We start from the raw sequence: 19,189 nt of genomic DNA, 5'->3' as shown, positions 1-19,189 counted from the left end.
AGAGTTAAATGTCACTAATTACAGTGTATTTTATTATTCTAATTGTTGCAAGCATATTTTTAATATTAATATATTTTAATAACTATAATAGATTATAATTACATATTAATTTTGACAATTAACAAAAAAAATAAAAAGAAATACTGTTTTGTTTTATGAAATTAATCTTTATGGACTAAAAATAATATCACAATGTGTGTAAAATCTGGTACTGATTATCTTAAACACATGTAATCTAAGTCCTAGCGCATGATTAATTAATCATTTTACATCCTACGAAAGCCGCGTCTACCGCCTCCACTATTTCTGTTGCCTCTTGCGTATGAATCTTCTTGTTCCTTTTTCTTTTTCCATGCATCATATCTTTCAGCCATTTTGTATACTTCCTCAGGTACTTCCTGAAATAAAAATCATAAATTAGACTCCATTTAAAGAAAATTGATAAGAATTAAAATATTCCTTATATATCTATTAACCTGGTTAGCCTCTTCGAGGATATCAATGAGTGCTTTTGCATGGTGCCAGTCATGTCTTGTCATAAAAGTGATACTTTCACCTGTTCGGCCTGCGCGTCCAGTACGACCGACTCGGTGAACGTATTCCTCTATATCCCGTGGGAAGTCATAATTCAGTACATGTCTAAAATAAGGACACAAATATTATATGTATATCATATCTTGAATAATATAACGTATGTATTAGTTAATTAGTGTGTAAAACTTACGTAATGTCTTCAATATCGATTCCTCGACTAGCCACGTCAGTCGCGAGAAGGATCTGAACAGCTCCAGTCTTCAAATCTTCTAACGCTTGTTCTCTATCTACTTGATCTCTATCGCCGTGAATACTCTGACAATCGACATTCATTAATGCCAGATCACTAGAAATATCATCCACCTTTGATTTCTTACCGAAAAATATTATGACCTTGTCGTGAGGTCCCATTTCTTGGAAGAACTGATGCATCTACAATACATTAATGATAATAATAAATTAATATGACATCTTCAAGATAATTTGTAGTTAATTTTGTATAATACATATGTGATATTACTAACCATATCTGTTTTTTCATCTTCATTAATCATGTAAATTCTTTGTGTTACAGAGTGAACAGCTGCTAAGTCAAGTGATCCAACAAACACTTGAATTGGATTTTTCATGTATGACTGGGCTAAACGTCTTACACCCTGAGGCCATGTAGCGCTGAAAAGAATAAGTATTGTATTAATATATCTATTAAATTAATTATAATACTGATATTATATATGAACATTTTTTTAGATGAACTACATTTTAAATTACTCTATAGAGAGGTAATATATAAATTAACATAAATTACTTATTTAAAGAAGTAACATATTTAATAAACTTTACAAATAGAAATAAAGAAAATATAAATTCTAAAAGAGATAAAATTATTATGATTAATAGTTTTATCTTTTCTTTAAAAGAATCTCATTTTAAAAAATAATAAAAATTAAAAAAATGTAATCTATACCTTGTCATGACAGTTTGTCTGTCCGGTCGTACACCTAGAAGAGTCTTACGAATTTGAGGTTCGAAACCCATGTCCAGCATACGATCTGCTTCATCGAGTATAAGATACGTCACAGCCGACACATCTAATACATTTGCTTGAACCAAATCGTTTAATCTTCCAGGGGTTGCAATTACAATTTGCACACCTTTTGTCACAGTGTCTATTTGTGCTTTACGATTTCCGCCACCGTATACGCATACCCTAAATAATTTACAAAAATATATTATAATAAAAATTACTTAAAATATATACAATTAAAATTATTATATTTTAAGTAACGTAAAAATTATGAGTACAAGAGATATAAGTACACATTATTTGGAATAAACTTACGCTTTAATGCCATGGTAAGAGTATTTTCCTACTTCCTTTTCAATCTGCAATGCCAATTCTCTCGTCGGAGCCATAACAAGAACATTTGGCCCAGAACGCTCTTCACGTGGAGTTATTTGCCCATCAATGTGAATCAAGGCAGGCAATAAAAAAGCAAGAGTTTTTCCTGAAATCATAATTATTCTTTTACACACACTCACACAAGTGTATGTAATAGATAAAAACAATCAAACCTGTTCCAGTTTGCGCTATCCCAATGAGATCCTGACCACTTAATAGAATAGGCCATGCCTGACATTGTATAGGACTTGGTTTCTCAAAGTTTTGCTTTCGTATTTCCCTAAGGATATCTGGAAACGCCTGCAAATAAATAAAATAACATGTCAGTAATTGTATTAAAATAATAAATAAATTTGTAAATTCAACTGCTTTATTACATGGAAAGCTTGTTCAAAAGTTTGAACAGGATTTGGTATTTTCATATTTTCATTGGAACCTCCTTCATTCTCAAAAACATGTCTGACTTCTATGTTATTGTTAGTCTTCCTGAAATTAGCTACCACTGACTTCGACATATTAGCAATGGTTGGATCTTCTTTGTAAAAATCTTTTATAATAGGAGGCAAAGCCGCCCATCTCTGTTTTTGACGCTCCTCCTGTAAAAAAAAATTGTTATACTTGTGTACTTACTTATACTATAATTTATCTTTTATTATCACGCCAAACATACATATTCTTCATTAGCCTTGCCCCAATCAAAAGTAGTCCAATCAATTTCTTGTTTTTCAGGCTGAGATGTTGTTTGTTGTGCAGATTCATTTTCATATTTATTACTTCTTTCATTTAAATGTGTATTACCCCTTTCAGTAAATAACTCCTCTATTAAACTCTTAGCTCGTTGTTGCGTATCATCTGTACCGGTTAGTGTCACAGCAGTCTGTCCATTTTCATTATATTGTTTGTCGATCTAGATAAAGATAAATATCAGTTATATTATTAAATATAGGGATATAATAGATTACATTTACAATGCATATTTTATTACATTGTTTAAGATATTTTATTTACTTTAATCATAGCACCACTTTCTTCCTGTAGAGCTTTAATCTTGCTACCACCCCTCCCGATAAGTCTTCCAACATTATTGGAATCAATGTACATAACAAGTCCATTTGTACTGTCTGACATTTCATTATTCTTCCTATATGGAACATTATTATAATTCTGTGTACCTGATCCTGTATACTCATTATTATCTCCAAATGATCTATTAGAGCGTCTATAAAATTGACTGCCTCTTTCCCTTCTATTTTCTCTTTTATGATCATAACTTCGATCATATTTCCTCGACGATGATCTACTATCCCAATTGTCCCAACTGTCACTCATTATCAAAAATAATAGAAGTTTTTGTATTCAAAATTAATACCTGAAATATACAAACAATCATATAGCATATATAATATAACAAAAATGGCAAAAAATATTTGCTAAAATTAAAAAATGTTATTAATATGTTATTTCTATTTATTATTTTTATTCTGTAATTGACACATGTGTTTAGAAAAATAAAATTGACATGAATTTGAAGGAGTAAATGGAATGAAGCAAAGGTTAAAGTTTTCAATTGCCGTTGAAATAAATCAAATTTTATATAGTTACCACATAACTTATGAAATAAAGCTTTTCTTTCTCACATAAGTATTCGAAAAGGAGGAGCATAAATGATACGTTGTATTGTATTGATAAACTATAGATAAATTGTTCCTATATTAAAATTTTCTTATTACAATCATACTAAATGCAATATTATGCTTAATGCAGTATATACATAAATTAATTTTCTCATATTCTACCATTCCTATTAGATAGTAAAGATAAGAAATAATTAAACATTTATAATAATTACTCCATATACATTTATAATAATTGCTCCATATACATTTATAATAATTGCTCCATATACATTTATAATTGCTCCAGATCTACAGATATTCATTAATTCACAAATTAAAGTGAATTTGTCTCTATATATTCACTCAATTCAATTGAATTCATAAGTCTGATTTTGATTCTTGCATTCTATGTGAACTATAATGCACAGGGTACAATAAATTGAATGAAACGTACATTTGTTTCACTTCAACTTACTGCATCGTGTATACCACTGCAGAGAATGCAGAAATGAAATATCTCATATTACCAAATGCATGACGATATAAAAATTGGTTTATTTCAATAAACACTACCAGAAAAAAGTGTTTTGCAATTCAATATTGTTGTGGTGAGGAAATAGATGTCTTGATAAGTTTGATGAGCATCGGTAGCTTTGTAAATCGCCTTAAATTGTCTATCACCAACGTTCCATGTAACTCAAATGTATTTTGTGGTTAGATTCCTGATATGTGAATATCGTGTTACAGCATTCGCTGAGACAGCATTATACTATACTAATTATACTATACTAATCTCGCGACAAATTTTGCGACAAGAATAAACGTAAAAAAACCTATAAAGGAGAGAATAAACAAACAACGGCGGACAATGAGACACGTTCTCCGTGTATGATGTTTGATTTACGCGTCTTTCACTTACACTTGTCTGATTCAATTGACGCTAAAAATATGCAAGAAGAATCAACGTCTCTTGGTGTTGCCGATATCTGTTTCAACACAACCGCACTGCTCTTTGTTCATCTACGATCCCAAACGACTCGACTCGCTAAATCAGTACACACAAAAGTTATAGTGTCATAACCACTGTAGGTACACCATTACCTATCCTGTACCGATACTGTGGCCACATCGAACAAACCACAACAAACCCACGTGACCGGCGCTGTATGGCTATGATTTTCCCGGTAACGCCAGGAATGGCCCACACGGCCAATTAGCTTCCGAAAATAGAACTTGTATGAAAAAAATTATAGTTATATAATTATAAATAGACAGAAGAGAAAAACGAGTGACATTCATAGTTGGTGCTTTTAGTTGTTTCAACGTATTGTTTTCAAAAATTTTTTCCATATTTTCTTTACAAGTATGTGTGTGCGTGTGCGCGCGTAGCGTGCAATGTTTTGATAAATAAATGCCAAAGTATATACACCCAGAATATGAAATTTAATCTTTAAAGGTAATATACTGCTGATTAATTGTCCAACTATAGTATTGATTTGAACATTTCATTCACGATTAACTATATATACGGTCGATTTTCTCCGATTTCAGAATTTTTTAATTTTTAGCCTTTCCATATTCATGGAGATTTCCCTATACTCCCTCGCTTTAACGCCAATAGCTCATGCGCGTGATAATATACACTTCCTTAAACAATATACATAAAGCGATGTTTATGAGATTTTAAAGACGTAAAATTTAAATTTTAAGCTTTTTTAAACCGTAAAAAATTGACTAATCATAGTCGATTGTTTTCCACACATTCGACTAGGATTGGTCAATTTCTTACAACTAAATCTTATTATTATAATAGATGCCGCTTTTAAATAGAGAAGAAACGTTTTATTATCACATTGCGATCTATCTCTAATAATAGCAGAGGATTGCTTTGAAATGAGATGAAAATTACAAAAGTGAGCAGATTTATTAGAATATTTATTTATAATTCAATATTGTTTAACACTTATAGTAAATTTGCTCATGTTTGCAATTTCCAAAAATCGAGATACACAATCAACTTCTGATCTATATGATTTCGCAAAAAAATGACACCTTTTCCTTCAATCGATCAAAGACAGCTAGGTTTTTGTAATGAACCGACGATCAATATTAATGCTGTTTCTGTTCATCGCGGTTTACTCGCTCAATCCTTTCGCTGGTTGTAGGAAGATACTTTTCATTCGATTAACTGTTTCGCCGCGCTCAGCAAAGTTTCGCGGTAAAACACATTCGTTAGTATATATTCCCGTTTTGATGCACACGTTGTGGCTTGAAGTTAGGCGCGTTTTAATTCTGCCTCGAATATGCCTCTTTTGTTCTAAATCTAAATAGTAATTAATTTTTTTGTATACATCTCATTTATGTTAATTCTCAGATAAGTAACTCAGATGATATAATATAATGTGACATTTCCTTTCGCTGCCTCAGATTGTTTAAAAACTTACTCTTGATTTTTCTGATTAACTGTATTTATCTCTGTTAAATTTATAGTTTTGGATTTTTTGTATAAATACACAATAATTTGCGATTGTTTCATTGTTACAACCGAAAACTAAATCGTTAATTATAATTACAAAATATATAAAATTGTAACATCGAGAACTTTTATACACTCAGCTTTATCTTATTTTTATAAAATTTATTTATTATTATCACAATTAAGTTTTTTGTTTTTGCATTAATAAAAAGTATTATCACTTTCCGTTATACTTTATTTTTAATCTATTCCGTGTCAAATTTTATAATAAAATTTTGTTCGTATTTTAAATATACATACTTTTTGATGTATTTGGATATTTTAATAGGTATATATTTTATAGTAAATGTTTTAATTTTGTTTTATGTACAAAAATTATACAGTTATTAAATAGAAATTTTTGAATTTCTTCAAATATAATTAAAAAGACGAAGCTGCTGTACTCATCGATTACGTAATAAATCATCCTAAAGTCAGACTGATGTAACATCTTGATTGTAAAATATTACAGCAATTATGATTATTTTGTAATTTTTTAATTCTTTCTGCTTTTTATTTCAGAGTCTCTCGATCAGTATTTACAACTCCTGAAAGTCTTCTGTATACTCATTTTTCCCCCCCCCCCCTCCGATTCAAGGATCGGTTGACCAGAAGCCAGACCGACTACTTATTGTAATATCGCATGATTGCAAATATACAGTAATTACGACTACTTTGTAATTTCATTAACTTTCTCTGCTTTTTATTTCAGATTCGATCGGTATCTATACAGCTGAGCGCCTTCTCTGTACACTCTCTTTCAAAAGAAATCTTATGAAGAATCTTTTCCTGATTCAAGGATCAGTTCCTTCCGTTCCGGGTTCTTCGTTCATTTCCGCGGGACTGTAAGACGCAGGGGTTCAGGAATTACGCTTAGATAACTCCGATGTGCACATTTACTACAGTACACGTAACGTAAGCTATAGTCCGGAGTTACCTAGGCGTAATTCCTGAGCGCACCCCAGCGTTGGCCAGCGTTGGCCAGTATGCGGAACGTGTGTAGGACACACGAGGCTGGCGATACCTAACGCTGCGCAGAATCGTATCGGCTATGGTGTAACATGAGTTAGACGAGCCGTATTTAATTGTGCACCAGTGTGAAAAGGGACCTTGGAAAGAATGCCGTCGATATCACGCACGGTCTCGCCCTCGATAATCGTTCTCTTAATATTTCAGTGTTATTCGGGTGAGTAACCGATCCGCGACGATCCGCGGGAATCGCTCTCGTTCGAACGTGTGCTTGTGTTGTGTAAACTCGTATCTGGATTCGAAAGCACTTGCGATCGTGGAGATTGCGACAGGAGATTGAATAACGACAGAGTAATATCCTCCAGGGAGACGCAATGTAGACTTTTTGATCCCTCTAAAATAATTCTCGTTAAATTCTTATCCGACGTCTGTTAACATTATATTATCTATATCCACTCTCTCGGTTTCGATCTCGGAAGTTATTTATAACTTCTTCTGATTTTTGGCAAACATTTCTACACGCATGTTATTTTGCATCGCAGTATATAGTTCGAGAAGTTGTAATTCTAAGAATAGTTCGGGTAAAATTGTACGAGCGACGAGCTAATATTATTTTAGAAATCTCTCGCTTCTGTATGAAGGACATTTTGAGTGATGACTTTTAGTTGGTTTTAAGCCTCAATGATATACATATATATTATTGGATTTATTGTTAACAAATATTCCGACTTGAAATTGTATGTCCGTATATAATTAAATTATCGAAAAATGTTTCGCAGGAGTTCGTGGTTCTTCGATAAAGTCTTTGGATGTGCCGATGGCTGTGCGCAATGGTACCGGACCGGTGGATTTGATCTGTGCCTACCAGATCAACGAAAACGAAAACGGACTTGTAATCAAATGGTTTCACGAAGCGTATCAAATCTATCAGTGGATACCGCCAAGTAATTTACACTCTTGCCACCCACGCGATCCCGTTATAACTTACACGTCGGCTCCGCGGTATCTGCGCGCTATTATTAAATTTACCTATCGGCGACTGCGTTACGTAGAAACTGTCGCGAGGCATCGCGAAGCGTATTGAAACAACGCGCGGATTACCCGTGGAAAAGAGAAATGTCGTAGCTCGAAGTTATTATAGTATAGCGACCTTATAACGAGAAAGAAAATGAAAATGCATAGCCGCGAAATAAAACACGTAATACTTTTGTTCGCTTGCGTCAGAAGGCGTAAAAGATATTTGATTTTTAATTAAGCAATTTGTTATTATTTGTACTAATTAAACTTTGTGTTTTTTGAGACGGGATTTCTTTACGTGTGATATACTCGTGGCTGAATTTATAGTTATTAATTATTAAGTCATTAAGTATGAAATGTCCGTTTTTCGTATTATTATTAATACAAAATGTTTATACGTTTTTAAAAATAATTATACTATTTGATAAAGCAAATTTTTTTTCATCTTTAAAAATGTTTTTTGATTATATTTATAGTCATGATTCAAAGAAATTCAAAAAAGTCATAGCGGTCTTTTAAAAATATAAATTTTAGGCTTTAATACTTTTTTTTAATTTAAATTTCGCTTGTTTTTAACGAAGTTACGGCTGCTATTAATAGTAATACGAAAATCGGACATTTCATATTTAATGATCTAATAAAATTTCTTAATATTTATATATTTAATCCTAGAATCACAAAAATGTATAGTCAAATTTATGATAGTTATAATAATATTATAAGGTTTTATTTCGATAAGATTGGTACTGAGACAATTTGTTACAAAAACCTTATTGATAACACGATTAAAAGAAGCAAAATTGCAAAATAATTAAAAATAATTAATTTTATAATAATTTAAATAATGAATTTCGACGTTTTTTTTTTTACAAATACGCAATATAATGAAGAAAGGATCGATATTTACATCATTATATTAATATCTTCTAAATTTTGAAAAAAAAAAAAAAGAAATTGGTAAATTTATTTTATCCAAAATTTCGCTATAGATAATTATAGTGATTATAAATAAATCCGACTTGGTATAGGTCTCTTCCTTAAAAGTATTATCCCCCATTAAAAGATAGATTTGTTTAATACTATATTATTATTCTCGATTGTTCAATATTTAAGTTCGACATATCATCCTAACTAATGTATTTTATATCAGTACCGCCACAAGATATTGGAATCATCGAAGGACTCGCGGAGTATCCAGCTGAAAACCTAAAAGATCCATATTCACGTTCGGTAATACGATTGAAGACCGTTACGATAAACATGACAGGAGAATATACGTGTACGATTAGTACATTCCAGGATGAAGCGAGCAATTCGACGAAGATGATTGTTTATGGCAAGTTTTCGAGAGTTTGAAATTTAGCATATATATGTTTCTTTTTAATTGACTGATCACACTGTTTAACTGACCGATTATCTTTTTTTGTTTTTTAGTGCCGGAAAGCAACATGACGGTGCTCACTTATCCTTTTAATAAGACTCACGTGAATTTAACGTGTGTGGTGATGGGTGCGTTACCACGACCGTCTCTGAAGCTTTACGTCGAAGGGGTCGAAAGCAGCAGTTGTGAAAGCGATCGGGGACCCTTAACGGACTGGTACAAGGATAATCCTCGAACATCATTGGACATCATCATCGAGAATACGTTGGATCCCGCTGTCATCGAGTGCGAAATGTCGATCCCCGAAACGGAGTATAAGCGTCGAGAACGGATCGTCTACTATCCTAGTTCGAATCGTTCCAATGTAACAGACAATGCAACTTAACACAATTGTTTTTGCCGTTATTTAACTCGTTGTGTCAAATTATTTTCTAAAGAGTGAGGCGAAATAATATAGAGACCTACGTTTTGATAGATCTCACCGATAGAATACTTTTTTACGTAATAAACTGTAAATTATATACATATACTACATTAATATTAAATTAAATTAATGTATAGACTTGACAAAATTTACGGCAATCTTGCCGAGAATCAGACACACACACAAGGTAGTGTTTAAACATGCCTAAACACTCTCGAACTTTTAAGCAAGCCTTTTTTTTAAGTCATCAAGTAGATGAGATGTTTATTAAATGTATATATTCTTTTCGTATGTTTCAGCGCAATTACTACCCTATCGCACAAATGTTTCACAAGGGAGGCACTACGCGATGTTGCTTGTCGATATCCTTTGTATTGCCATTCTTAGATTAATATGGTAGGATTAAAATAGACTGATTTAATCGCAAATTGTACTCCAGGGAAATAAACAGATATTTAATGTAATTTAATTTTGGACCTCGAGCCATAAACTATAGTTTTGAAAAAAAAAAGAAATAAAAGCACTTTATATCTTAAATTGATCATCTATTTAACCTACTTTTTTATTTTCCCAAAAACAGATAAATATGTGTCACTCGAATTTAAATTCGTTGATTTTCCGATGATTTAATATTTGTGATTTGACCTTTTGCGTGTAGCAGTCATAGCTATATCGAAATGACAAGGTGGGTGCGTGCATTGGGGGTGGGAGAGGTAATCTTGGATAGTGGGGATGATATCTAGAAGTAGCGGCACCCCTTAAGATTATCATTCGCTTTCCGGCACTCACCTATAAAGGGTAAGTAACCATCCACAGAGTAAATCTGTCTTTCAATAATTCGTACCGGTTTGTAATAGTATCTTAAATTGTTCACACATACACACGCACACACATACACACACACTATAAATTCGAATGTAATCTTATAATTATTAAAATATTATTTTTTATTTTCACGTTTATAACATTATATTTCTGATTTTTGATTAAAAGATATGGTGTGTCTTAATTGTATATTGTAAAACGAAAATTTGTTAAAATTTTTTTAATCGTGTAGTAACTGATATTTTGCACGATACAAATTCACTTTGTTGAAGACATGCTAATATTTTAATTAAACAGGGCGTAATTAAAATTAAATATGCGTTGATAGAGATTACTCGCGAATATTTTAGAACATTATTAATGTGAGATATTTTTTTCGTTTCAGTGAGATTTTATTAATAGTTATAGTTATTTAAAAAATTTTTTTACATTTGTTATACTAATTAATATATTTTCATTGTTTATAATACAGTGTTCGTATCGGCAACTGAAGTCATCAGACTTATCATCGTGTCGAATTTATCATCTCGCTCTTAATCGCCAATACTTCATAAAAAATGAATTACCCCTGGATGCTACTTTTGTTCGCAGGTAATATAATCTTTTTTTATTACATTTGTGTTTTAACCCTTGATTTTTTATGTAATATTTTTTTAACATAATTTTAAAAGACATTTAACATTTATTTGGCAGATATAGTGCACACCATACTGATTAAAATTAGTGAGTAAAAATAATTAGTGAACATAGACCGCGCGAGTCGTTTCTGAGATATGTAAATAATTTTGTACATTAGTGTTATAATAACTGACTTATAGAAGGTAATTTAACATAATATTCATCCAATATAATAGCTAATTGATACCAACTTACTGACTCTTGATGAAATTTTTCATTATAAACTGTGTATGAAAATTGAATGAGATTTAAGATGCTGTTGATAAATATCGTGATAAATCTTCGTCTCATGTGACACGTAGAAGCGAATAAGTCAGTTATGCTACTAATATATAATTAAAATTGTTTATATCTCAGAAATAGTTGGACTTTCTACCTCTTTCATTAAGATTCATTAAGGTTTTTACTCAATATATGATGTGTATTATCTGGTACTATCAATATTATATAAATGCTGATTTATTTTGTATATCTTGTATATAAAAGCACGATACTTGGAGAAAGGTGTCATAATATATAGAAAAAGTGTGATAATATATATCGCAATTCTAGCGACATTTCTCGTTAATCTTAACAGAAATCTATACTGCACAATTATTTTTAAATAGAATTCCAGCTGCAATTTTATATTATATATAATAAAGGATTTCGAGGGATCTATTTTTAATTGATTGCGTACTATAATAACAACGTGGCACTCTCACTCGCCCCCTTTCATAGAATTTCTTAGTTTTTTCAATTTTGATTTTTTAGTATAAAAATAATATGCGGAGTTCTTTTTTATTTATAAAGAACTGTAAAATTATGAAAGATGCTGTTGGAACTGTCATTTTTTTCATATTAATAGAATGTCGTGCTAATTACACGAATATCTAAAAAAGAGATCTATAAAATATTAGTGCGCGATGTTCTATCAATATAAAAAAAATTCTATAGTAGCATTTTTCATAGATCTACAATTTCTTACAATATAAAAAAAGAGTTCCGCATTTTTTATATTCAATTAAAATATGATGTATTAAATTCGCAAATCTAAGTTACAATCTAAGTTACTTCCTCTCTAAAACAAGGAAAAGACAAATATTTCCACTTTTAGTTTCAGATACGATTAGCATTATTATATTCAATTCCTTTTCATGATAAATTATATTTAGATTGTATTTATTTATAATACATATTTTTTTACTTTGTTTATATTTAATTATATAAAAAGATTTAAAAAAAGGAGAGAGAGAAAATTTATAAATTTTTTGCATTATATATATATATACTACTTGTGTGCCGTTTTTAATATACAACATCATATAATACCACATATAAGTATACTTTTTTCCTCCCAATAAAGTTAATTATAAAGATATTTCAAAAAGAAGCTAAGTGGAATTAATAATTACGGTATCTACAGCTTCTTTTGTGTTTATGGGATAATCGGATCGACCGGCCTAGCAATGAGAGAGACAGAGAGAGAGAGAGAGAGAGAGAGAGAGAGAGAGAAAGACACGAAAAGTGATATCACAGGATTTCACGTTGATCTCTCAAGAACAGTAGGCTTTTGCAGTTTGCTAAAAATAGTTTTTTAATCGTTCAGTATGCCTTTAATTTACGATATTTTGAACATAATTCGAAATTAATTTGTTTAATGGCAAACAAATGCGACAAGAATTATGTCTCATCAATTACTTGAAAACACCAATGAATACACAATATTAAAAAAAATTAAAAAATATTGTGCTGATTGGGATATTAAAATAAGATGTTATATACTGCAAATATACAAAGTAATATTAAAATCAAATTACATATTTTGAGAGAAAAACTGATTTATTAAATAACTAACAACTATAAGCAACGAAAAGTAAAATATGTTTATATTTTGTAATTGGAATGCGATATTTTGGAGTTAAATATAATAAAATATATATAAAGTAATATATATAATATGATATCCAAAAAAATGTATTTTTTTAATTTAATTGTATTTAAGCTTTTACTCTGCCCGCAAGATATAGATACCATATTTTTCTAAATATACTAACATTTTTTTAGAAAAGTAAAAATGGTAGTAATAAATAAAAAATAATGAGATTTTTTAAATTATAATTTTGTATCACATTTTTCAACATATATCAATATATTACTGGTTTCTTTTATTTATAATGGAGTTAACACAAAAGACTTGCTAAATTAAAAAATGGTTTACTAAAATATAGGCTGATAATAACGATCCAAAATAAGTATTCCAATGTTAAAGAAAGTTCCGTAAAGATATGCATTGGTTTGCATAATATGACGTAAGTTGTAATTACTTGATTGACATTCATTACTGGACATCGATGGCTTTGCCGTCACATCCATAAATGCATTGCGTTGCAGCAATATATACTTGGACTTATTATAAACTTCTTTTCTAAGCTTCATAAATTTCTCTCATCTATTCGACGTGCGATAAAAATTGTATTCTACTTAATGATCATTTACAATCTACATTATACGTTTTTTTAAAATTATTTTTAATTACTTTATTGAGAAAAAATTCGGAAACATCCGTAATTTTTTATTGTTTTTTAACGTTATTCTTTTTTTATATGTAACATCAAGTTATTTTTTCATTTTTTTGTCACATAACATTTTAACATTTATTGTAATTATGAAAATAAGTACTTAATGATGCAATTTATATATGAATTTTTATAACTCTTTAGGTCTTCAATAATTTTATCTGTTTTTGCAGTGTGTGCTTTGTGGAGCTTCGGCGAGACCGTCCCTTGTGATCAGTGCGGACGGGAGTGTGCCGACATATGCGGCACGCGGCAGTTTCGCGCTTGTTGCTTCAACAATATGCGGAAGAGACATTCCGACTTCTTTGGCCTGAAATTTTGGATGAGACCGCGAAGATATGCGCTTCACTTTTACCCTGACTACGACGCTTAATCATCGCGCTATATACACCCTATACAATTATGGAAGATCCCACGATATAAAGCTAGTTGCCATGTTAAGTTATGTGTTATCCACGCACATTGTTTAATTAAAGTCGCATAATGTAGCTTTTATTTTTCCCACAACTTCTCTCCCTTCTCTTCCTTTCGATAACACGCTTGTTGATGCTAAATAATTAAAATTAAAGATATTATCCAGCAGCAAAATATTTGAATATGATTCTTTGTATATAATACAAAAATCTCTTTCGCCTGATTTTATATATAGGATTTTATTTATGAACAATTCTCTCGATTAGTTAACTTCAATGACGGGATCTATAGAAGAGGAATCAAACGACAATATGCATATTAATAATATACGCACGTATATAAAATAAAAAATATCTTTGTTTTGAAAAAATATAAAATTTCTTTTGAATTTGTACATTGTTTTGTCAAGCCGTGCTTATATCACAAATATTATTACAATATTAATACATATACATAATAACAACTTTAACAGCTTTATGTTATATACTATTATATAGAAATTTCTTGAATTTAAAAAAATTATCGATAATAATAATGTGTAACGGAAGCTTATCAGGTAACTGAAAAGTAATAAATTATTCAACTGAAAACTATGTTATAGTAGTCTTAAATGTAATGAACGTTGCATTAAATTTAATGTAATGCGTGTCAAAGTAAGGCTTTATCTTGACTTCTATACACTTCTGATGGGATGAAGAAAATCCATAGAGACAACGAGCTCCAGATAATTGGAAATTAAAACTTTCCATACAGGACAACTTGCACAAATTTTATTGTTGCCAAGTTGACTCCAGTGTACAAAAGATCTGGAAAGGAATCATACAATAAACAATTATTTGATTATAAATATATAATTTGATTATAAGCATATAAGACCAAACAAGTATGATCAATCTTCTATTATACAATGCCAATATTGAAAATCTGATGTATATGTAATACTGTACGTAAGTTTTCAACACTTGTAGTATATATTGAAACACATATATTATAATTAAACTATTCTATTGCAATTAAAATTATGCACAGCTTGACAATTTTCATGATGCAAATAATAAAAGAGTAGTTATTATTCTACAATTAAATCTATTATAATATACATACACAATTTTTTTTTTAATATCATTTTCTATAACATTGTTTCTGTTTTCTTTGATTTCTTGATTTTTTAAAGCACTTTCCTTGATGAGCATCCATGCCGCGATTACGTTTTATTGCTGTGAGTCCATCATTTGGTGGAAGATTGCTGCTGCTACTATTCGCAAAAGTCTGTCGATTCACTATTTCTGTACAATAAAAATAAGTGGTACGTATTAATTCATAAAAGAAAAAGTTTATCATGTATATACATAGATACGACGTACATAATGTACACACACACACACACACACGCACACGCACGTGCAAGCATACATATGTATACACATAAAATAGAAAAAAGATAATAATAGCGCTCTAATCGGCACATACCTCCAATATCGTCCGCGTCATTATTTGATAAAGAATTATTTTTCATGTTATTGTTCAAAGTAACCTTGGTATTTTGTATTAATCTTGAATCATTTGTCTCTGAGTCATCAATCTCTTCATCCGGTACTAAGTTATTATATTCTTTGGAAATGATTTTTTCAATTAATTGTTGCCCAGTAGATGAATTGCTGTAAAATATAACATTTGTCCTATAAAGTTAACTACAATATTAATAACGCAATCGATGGTTATTGAACAAGCTTAGCTGAACACCACATATAATTTCCAAAAGTTTATCTAAGCTGAATATACCACAAGGGTTTATTATTTAAATGTGTGAATATAAAAAATATTGCTTCTCGATATATGATGTTTATAATCATTTCTTTTAAATTAAATAAATATTAAATATTTTACAAACGCATATTGAAATATAGATAAAAAATTATTAGCAATATTAAAATTGTTAAAATTCATCAAATATATTTTTTGGAAACGAATATAATGAATTTACTTTAATATAAAACTAAAATATTTTTACAGATCAGTTATATGTCGTTATCGTCGATTAAATGAGAATGAGTGATGAGTGTTGAGTATCATCTCGTAATATATAATATAAGCATTATGGGTAGTAGTGCTGATAGTAATTTGAAAAGACGTGCAATAAATAACAAAGTTCTAGTCATTATAAAATACTTCTAAGTAAATAGATACTTCTAAATATATAAATTCTAATCATTATAAATCGTTAGGGACATGAACGGATCAATGGCATAAGTGGCTTCAGGCCTAGGATGATTCAAGTAAGATTTCACCCATGGTCTGACCCACGTATGTGTTTTTCACATCTGGAGATTACCACTCTATCTAGTTTCTGATTACCGGTATTCAGCTAAAAAGTTTAAAATGACATAGAACTATATATTATCAGCATTCAACTAAAGAATTTGAAATAACGTAGAAGTATGTTTACCAGTTTCAAATATGTAAAGTCATTTCAAACTTACTGGAACAAATCCCTGTCTTCCCAGTCCATACATAGCCACGATTTTAAGTCATATGGTAAGCTTTGATCATTTGGAAGCCAGGATCTTGCACCCACATATTGAAACTGTGATGCACATTGATACAGCTCATGGTACCAGAAGCAACATTTCGAAATTATATCTCTTGCATGGAACCTAAAAATATAACATAACATTGTCTTTGTTTATGGGAATCAGAATAATATGAATTTTAATAAATCATTTATAAGAACATTACCAAATTCTGCATACAGTGGCTAATGCTACTAAAGCAACACTCCATGCATGACCCAACCTCAGCCTAGCTATAAAGTGATGCGAGGCAATCCTTGACATAACTTCTATCCTGGTCATGAGCTTCCCAAAGCCTTGCGTTCTCACAAGTACATACTCCAAATTTTGTCTACTAGGTAAACTGTATATTTGGTCTTTCAATTGAGTAAGAGATTTCAAAGTCACATAATCATTCTTCAGACACATTCTGTAACAGTTGTTCAACGCTTTACCCAATTTGGCCATGGACATGAAGCCTTTATCGTTTCGAAATTTGTTCTTCATTCGATAAATCAAGCGGCTTAGGACTGCAACATTTCTATGTAAGTCATCCATTGATTCCAAATCATAGATCACTGCATTCAATGTCTTTTCAAATCGAGATACATCAACACCTAAAAATGAAAATAGTTATCTACAGATAGAGATTTTTGTAATCACTTTAAAATTATTGTTACAAACTTATAATGCGAAAATAGAATATGCTTGGCAAGAAAATACACTCTATCGAGCATCGCATCATCAAACAGAAAAAAATTTAGGATATACACGTATTCGACGCATTTTTATTTGAAAATGTAAACGAGATAAAAATATATATACCAGTCTTTTTAGCATCTAGTGGTTTAATTTGCCATGTTGTATACGGCGGTCGCTCCAAAATAGCCTGATTCCAAAGTGACATCATTTTCACTAAATAAAATGAGAAATTATACAGAATAAACTTAAAATAATCACATTAAGAATCAATAAAATAAGGCTTATTCAATGCGTTTTTGCATGAAATGAATTTTATATATTACTCCTTCCACGACGCCGATCACTTGATAAACAGAAAGATCACGTGGACTACGTAGACGGAAAAACACCAGACGTACCCAGACGTTATGAAAGTGTGAAAAGGGTTGGTTTACAATAGGAGCATAGATGTGATTAATTAGTTTCCTACTTCCGACTTTTGATTCTCATAAACCAAGTTTCCACACAATAGGAGAGTTTGTTTTTTTTTTTTGTTATATAGCTAAAACAATGTTTTATCGTATGATGATGCTTGTTGTATCTAGAAAACAAGTTCTCTTATTGGATATCGTATCGTCATACGTCGGAAAGCAACTAATGTATTTATAAAAGAAAAGTAATACATAATCATTCACACTTACTCCTATTCGATTCTATTATATGTTCACACACTAGTTTATTCACACAAGATGTATGTAAGTATGATGTTAACGGCGGAACTAATCAGCAATTGTTATAGCATTGCCTAGGCCTAGACTCTTGATATAGGAACTTTACAAAACTCTCCTTATGTATAAATACCGTATGTACCTTTGCGCACAGAAACCACGCACGCACGTACGTGCGCACGCACGCACGCGCGCGCGCACTTGTCAAATGAACGGAATTTTGTTTTAGTGACAAAGAGCATTAGTTGTTAATGTTGTTACAGAAATATATTATTAGAACTTGCAGTAAATTAATATACTTATAATTATTACTTATTATTTATCTAAGATATAACTAGACCGTTAAAGACATTATTTTCTATTGACTGCGTTTTCGCTTTTTACGGTCTTATATGAGATTTAATAGCTAATATTGGATATTTTTTGTATTTTGTTAAAGTATTTTAAGAATATATATTCTCAGTTCAAATATTATATTTGTGCAAAACTGATACAAGGCTTCAAAGCGGTCACAATAGACAGGTAGAAAATAATTCTATAATTCCGAGCGTCTTGAAAACCTTCCCCCTGTTCGCACAAAAGGGCTAGATTTGTTTGTCTACCTGTTAAACGGGTCAAAATAGCCGGTGATTATTTTCTACCTGCCTGCATGATAATTGCTTTAAGGTCTTTGTCAATTTTGCGAATAAATATTGTCATAATATATAAACTGCAAGAATATTCTTGAAATGTGAAACTTGAAGAAAATACAAAAAAGAATCGATTTAAACGGAATAAATGTATTCATAACATATATATTTAATAACGTATATTTAAAAAAAATATTTTATTCTACATAGATTTTTCATGTGCCTCAGCGATTTTACTACACATAATGTAACAATGTATTACGGCTTCT

At 30.6% G+C, this 19,189-nt stretch overlaps 3 protein-coding genes across 6 annotated transcripts; 1 reads left to right on the top strand and 2 right to left on the bottom strand.

The window, feature by feature from the left end:
• Positions 1-151: 151 nt before the first annotated feature.
• LOC108776286 (probable ATP-dependent RNA helicase DDX43) lies at positions 152-4,701 on the bottom strand. Its single transcript, XM_018542856.1, has 11 exons — positions 4,472-4,701; positions 2,945-3,305; positions 2,607-2,843; positions 2,314-2,532; positions 2,110-2,236; positions 1,877-2,042; positions 1,502-1,744; positions 1,059-1,206; positions 725-966; positions 477-639; positions 152-398 (listed from the first exon to the last, which is right to left on the bottom strand). Exons 2-11 carry the CDS (start codon positions 3,263-3,265, stop codon positions 267-269), a joined length of 1,998 nt encoding a protein of 665 aa, XP_018398358.1. The 5' UTR covers positions 3,266-3,305; positions 4,472-4,701; the 3' UTR covers positions 152-266.
• A 2,287-nt stretch (positions 4,702-6,988) lies between these two features.
• On the top strand, positions 6,989-11,234 carry LOC108776291 (uncharacterized). 3 transcript variants are annotated; one of them, XR_001940780.1, is made up of 6 exons: positions 6,989-7,253; positions 7,816-7,980; positions 9,204-9,389; positions 9,488-9,781; positions 10,158-10,656; positions 11,156-11,234. XR_001940780.1 is itself a non-coding variant. In XM_018542864.1 (5 exons), exons 1-5 carry the CDS (start codon positions 7,187-7,189, stop codon positions 10,256-10,258), a joined length of 813 nt encoding a protein of 270 aa, XP_018398366.1. In that variant the 5' UTR covers positions 6,989-7,186; the 3' UTR covers positions 10,259-10,661. The 3 variants fall into 3 exon arrangements, 1 of the variants encoding a protein (XP_018398366.1); XR_001940781.1 differs by lacking the exon at positions 6,989-7,253 and adding an exon at positions 7,647-7,700; XM_018542864.1 differs by lacking the exon at positions 11,156-11,234 and having other exon boundaries at positions 10,158-10,661.
• A 3,747-nt stretch (positions 11,235-14,981) lies between these two features.
• LOC108776320 (protein nepro homolog) lies at positions 14,982-18,379 on the bottom strand. Of its 2 annotated transcripts, XM_018542902.1 has the most exons (8): positions 18,265-18,379; positions 17,983-18,164; positions 17,708-17,797; positions 17,070-17,499; positions 16,814-16,987; positions 15,804-15,991; positions 15,438-15,619; positions 14,982-15,139 (listed from the first exon to the last, which is right to left on the bottom strand). In XM_018542902.1, the coding sequence occupies exons 3-7, from the start codon at positions 17,790-17,792 to the stop codon at positions 15,456-15,458; spliced, it is 1,041 nt and encodes a 346-aa protein (XP_018398404.1). In that variant the 5' UTR covers positions 17,793-17,797; positions 17,983-18,164; positions 18,265-18,379; the 3' UTR covers positions 14,982-15,139; positions 15,438-15,455. The 2 variants fall into 2 exon arrangements, with proteins under 2 accessions (XP_018398404.1, XP_018398403.1); XM_018542901.1 differs by lacking the exon at positions 17,983-18,164 and having other exon boundaries at positions 18,265-18,279.
• Positions 18,380-19,189: the final 810 nt, after the last annotated feature.

This window comes from Cyphomyrmex costatus, unplaced genomic scaffold (assembly GCF_001594065.2).
Source record: "Cyphomyrmex costatus isolate MS0001 unplaced genomic scaffold, Ccosl1.0 scaffold35, whole genome shotgun sequence".
NCBI classification, from domain to species: Eukaryota; Metazoa; Arthropoda; class Insecta; order Hymenoptera; family Formicidae; genus Cyphomyrmex; species Cyphomyrmex costatus.
The sequence above is the reverse complement of the archived record's forward strand: the minus strand, read 5'-3'. Positions and strand labels throughout refer to the sequence as shown.

What these genes read in the sequence shown, in the direction of transcription:
- LOC108776291 (XM_018542864.1), top strand. Translation starts at nt 7,187, where the DNA reads ATGCCGTCGATATCACGCACGGTCTCGCCCTCGATAATCGTTCTCTTA. An exon ending in AATATTTCAGTGTTATTCGG is followed by an intron (nt 7,254 to 7,815) that starts GTGAGTAACCGA and finishes AATGTTTCGCAG; the next exon opens with GAGTTCGTGGTTCTTCGATA. An exon ending in GACGAAGATGATTGTTTATG is followed by an intron (nt 9,390 to 9,487) that starts GCAAGTTTTCGA and finishes TTTGTTTTTTAG; the next exon opens with TGCCGGAAAGCAACATGACG.
- LOC108776286 (XM_018542856.1), bottom strand. Translation starts at nt 3,265, where the DNA reads ATGAGTGACAGTTGGGACAATTGGGATAGTAGATCATCGTCGAGGAAA. An exon ending in TCTTACCATGGCATTAAAGC is followed by an intron (nt 1,745 to 1,876) that starts GTAAGTTTATTC and finishes TAAATTATTTAG; the next exon opens with GGTATGCGTATACGGTGGCG. An exon ending in TCCTCGAAGAGGCTAACCAG is followed by an intron (nt 399 to 476) that starts GTTAATAGATAT and finishes TTTTTATTTCAG; the next exon opens with GAAGTACCTGAGGAAGTATA.
- LOC108776320 (XM_018542901.1), bottom strand. An exon ending in ACTAGATGCTAAAAAGACTG is followed by an intron (nt 17,500 to 17,707) that starts GTATATATATTT and finishes TTTCATTTTTAG; the next exon opens with GTGTTGATGTATCTCGATTT. An exon ending in TGACGCGGACGATATTGGAG is followed by an intron (nt 15,620 to 15,803) that starts GTATGTGCCGAT and finishes TTTATTGTACAG; the next exon opens with AAATAGTGAATCGACAGACT.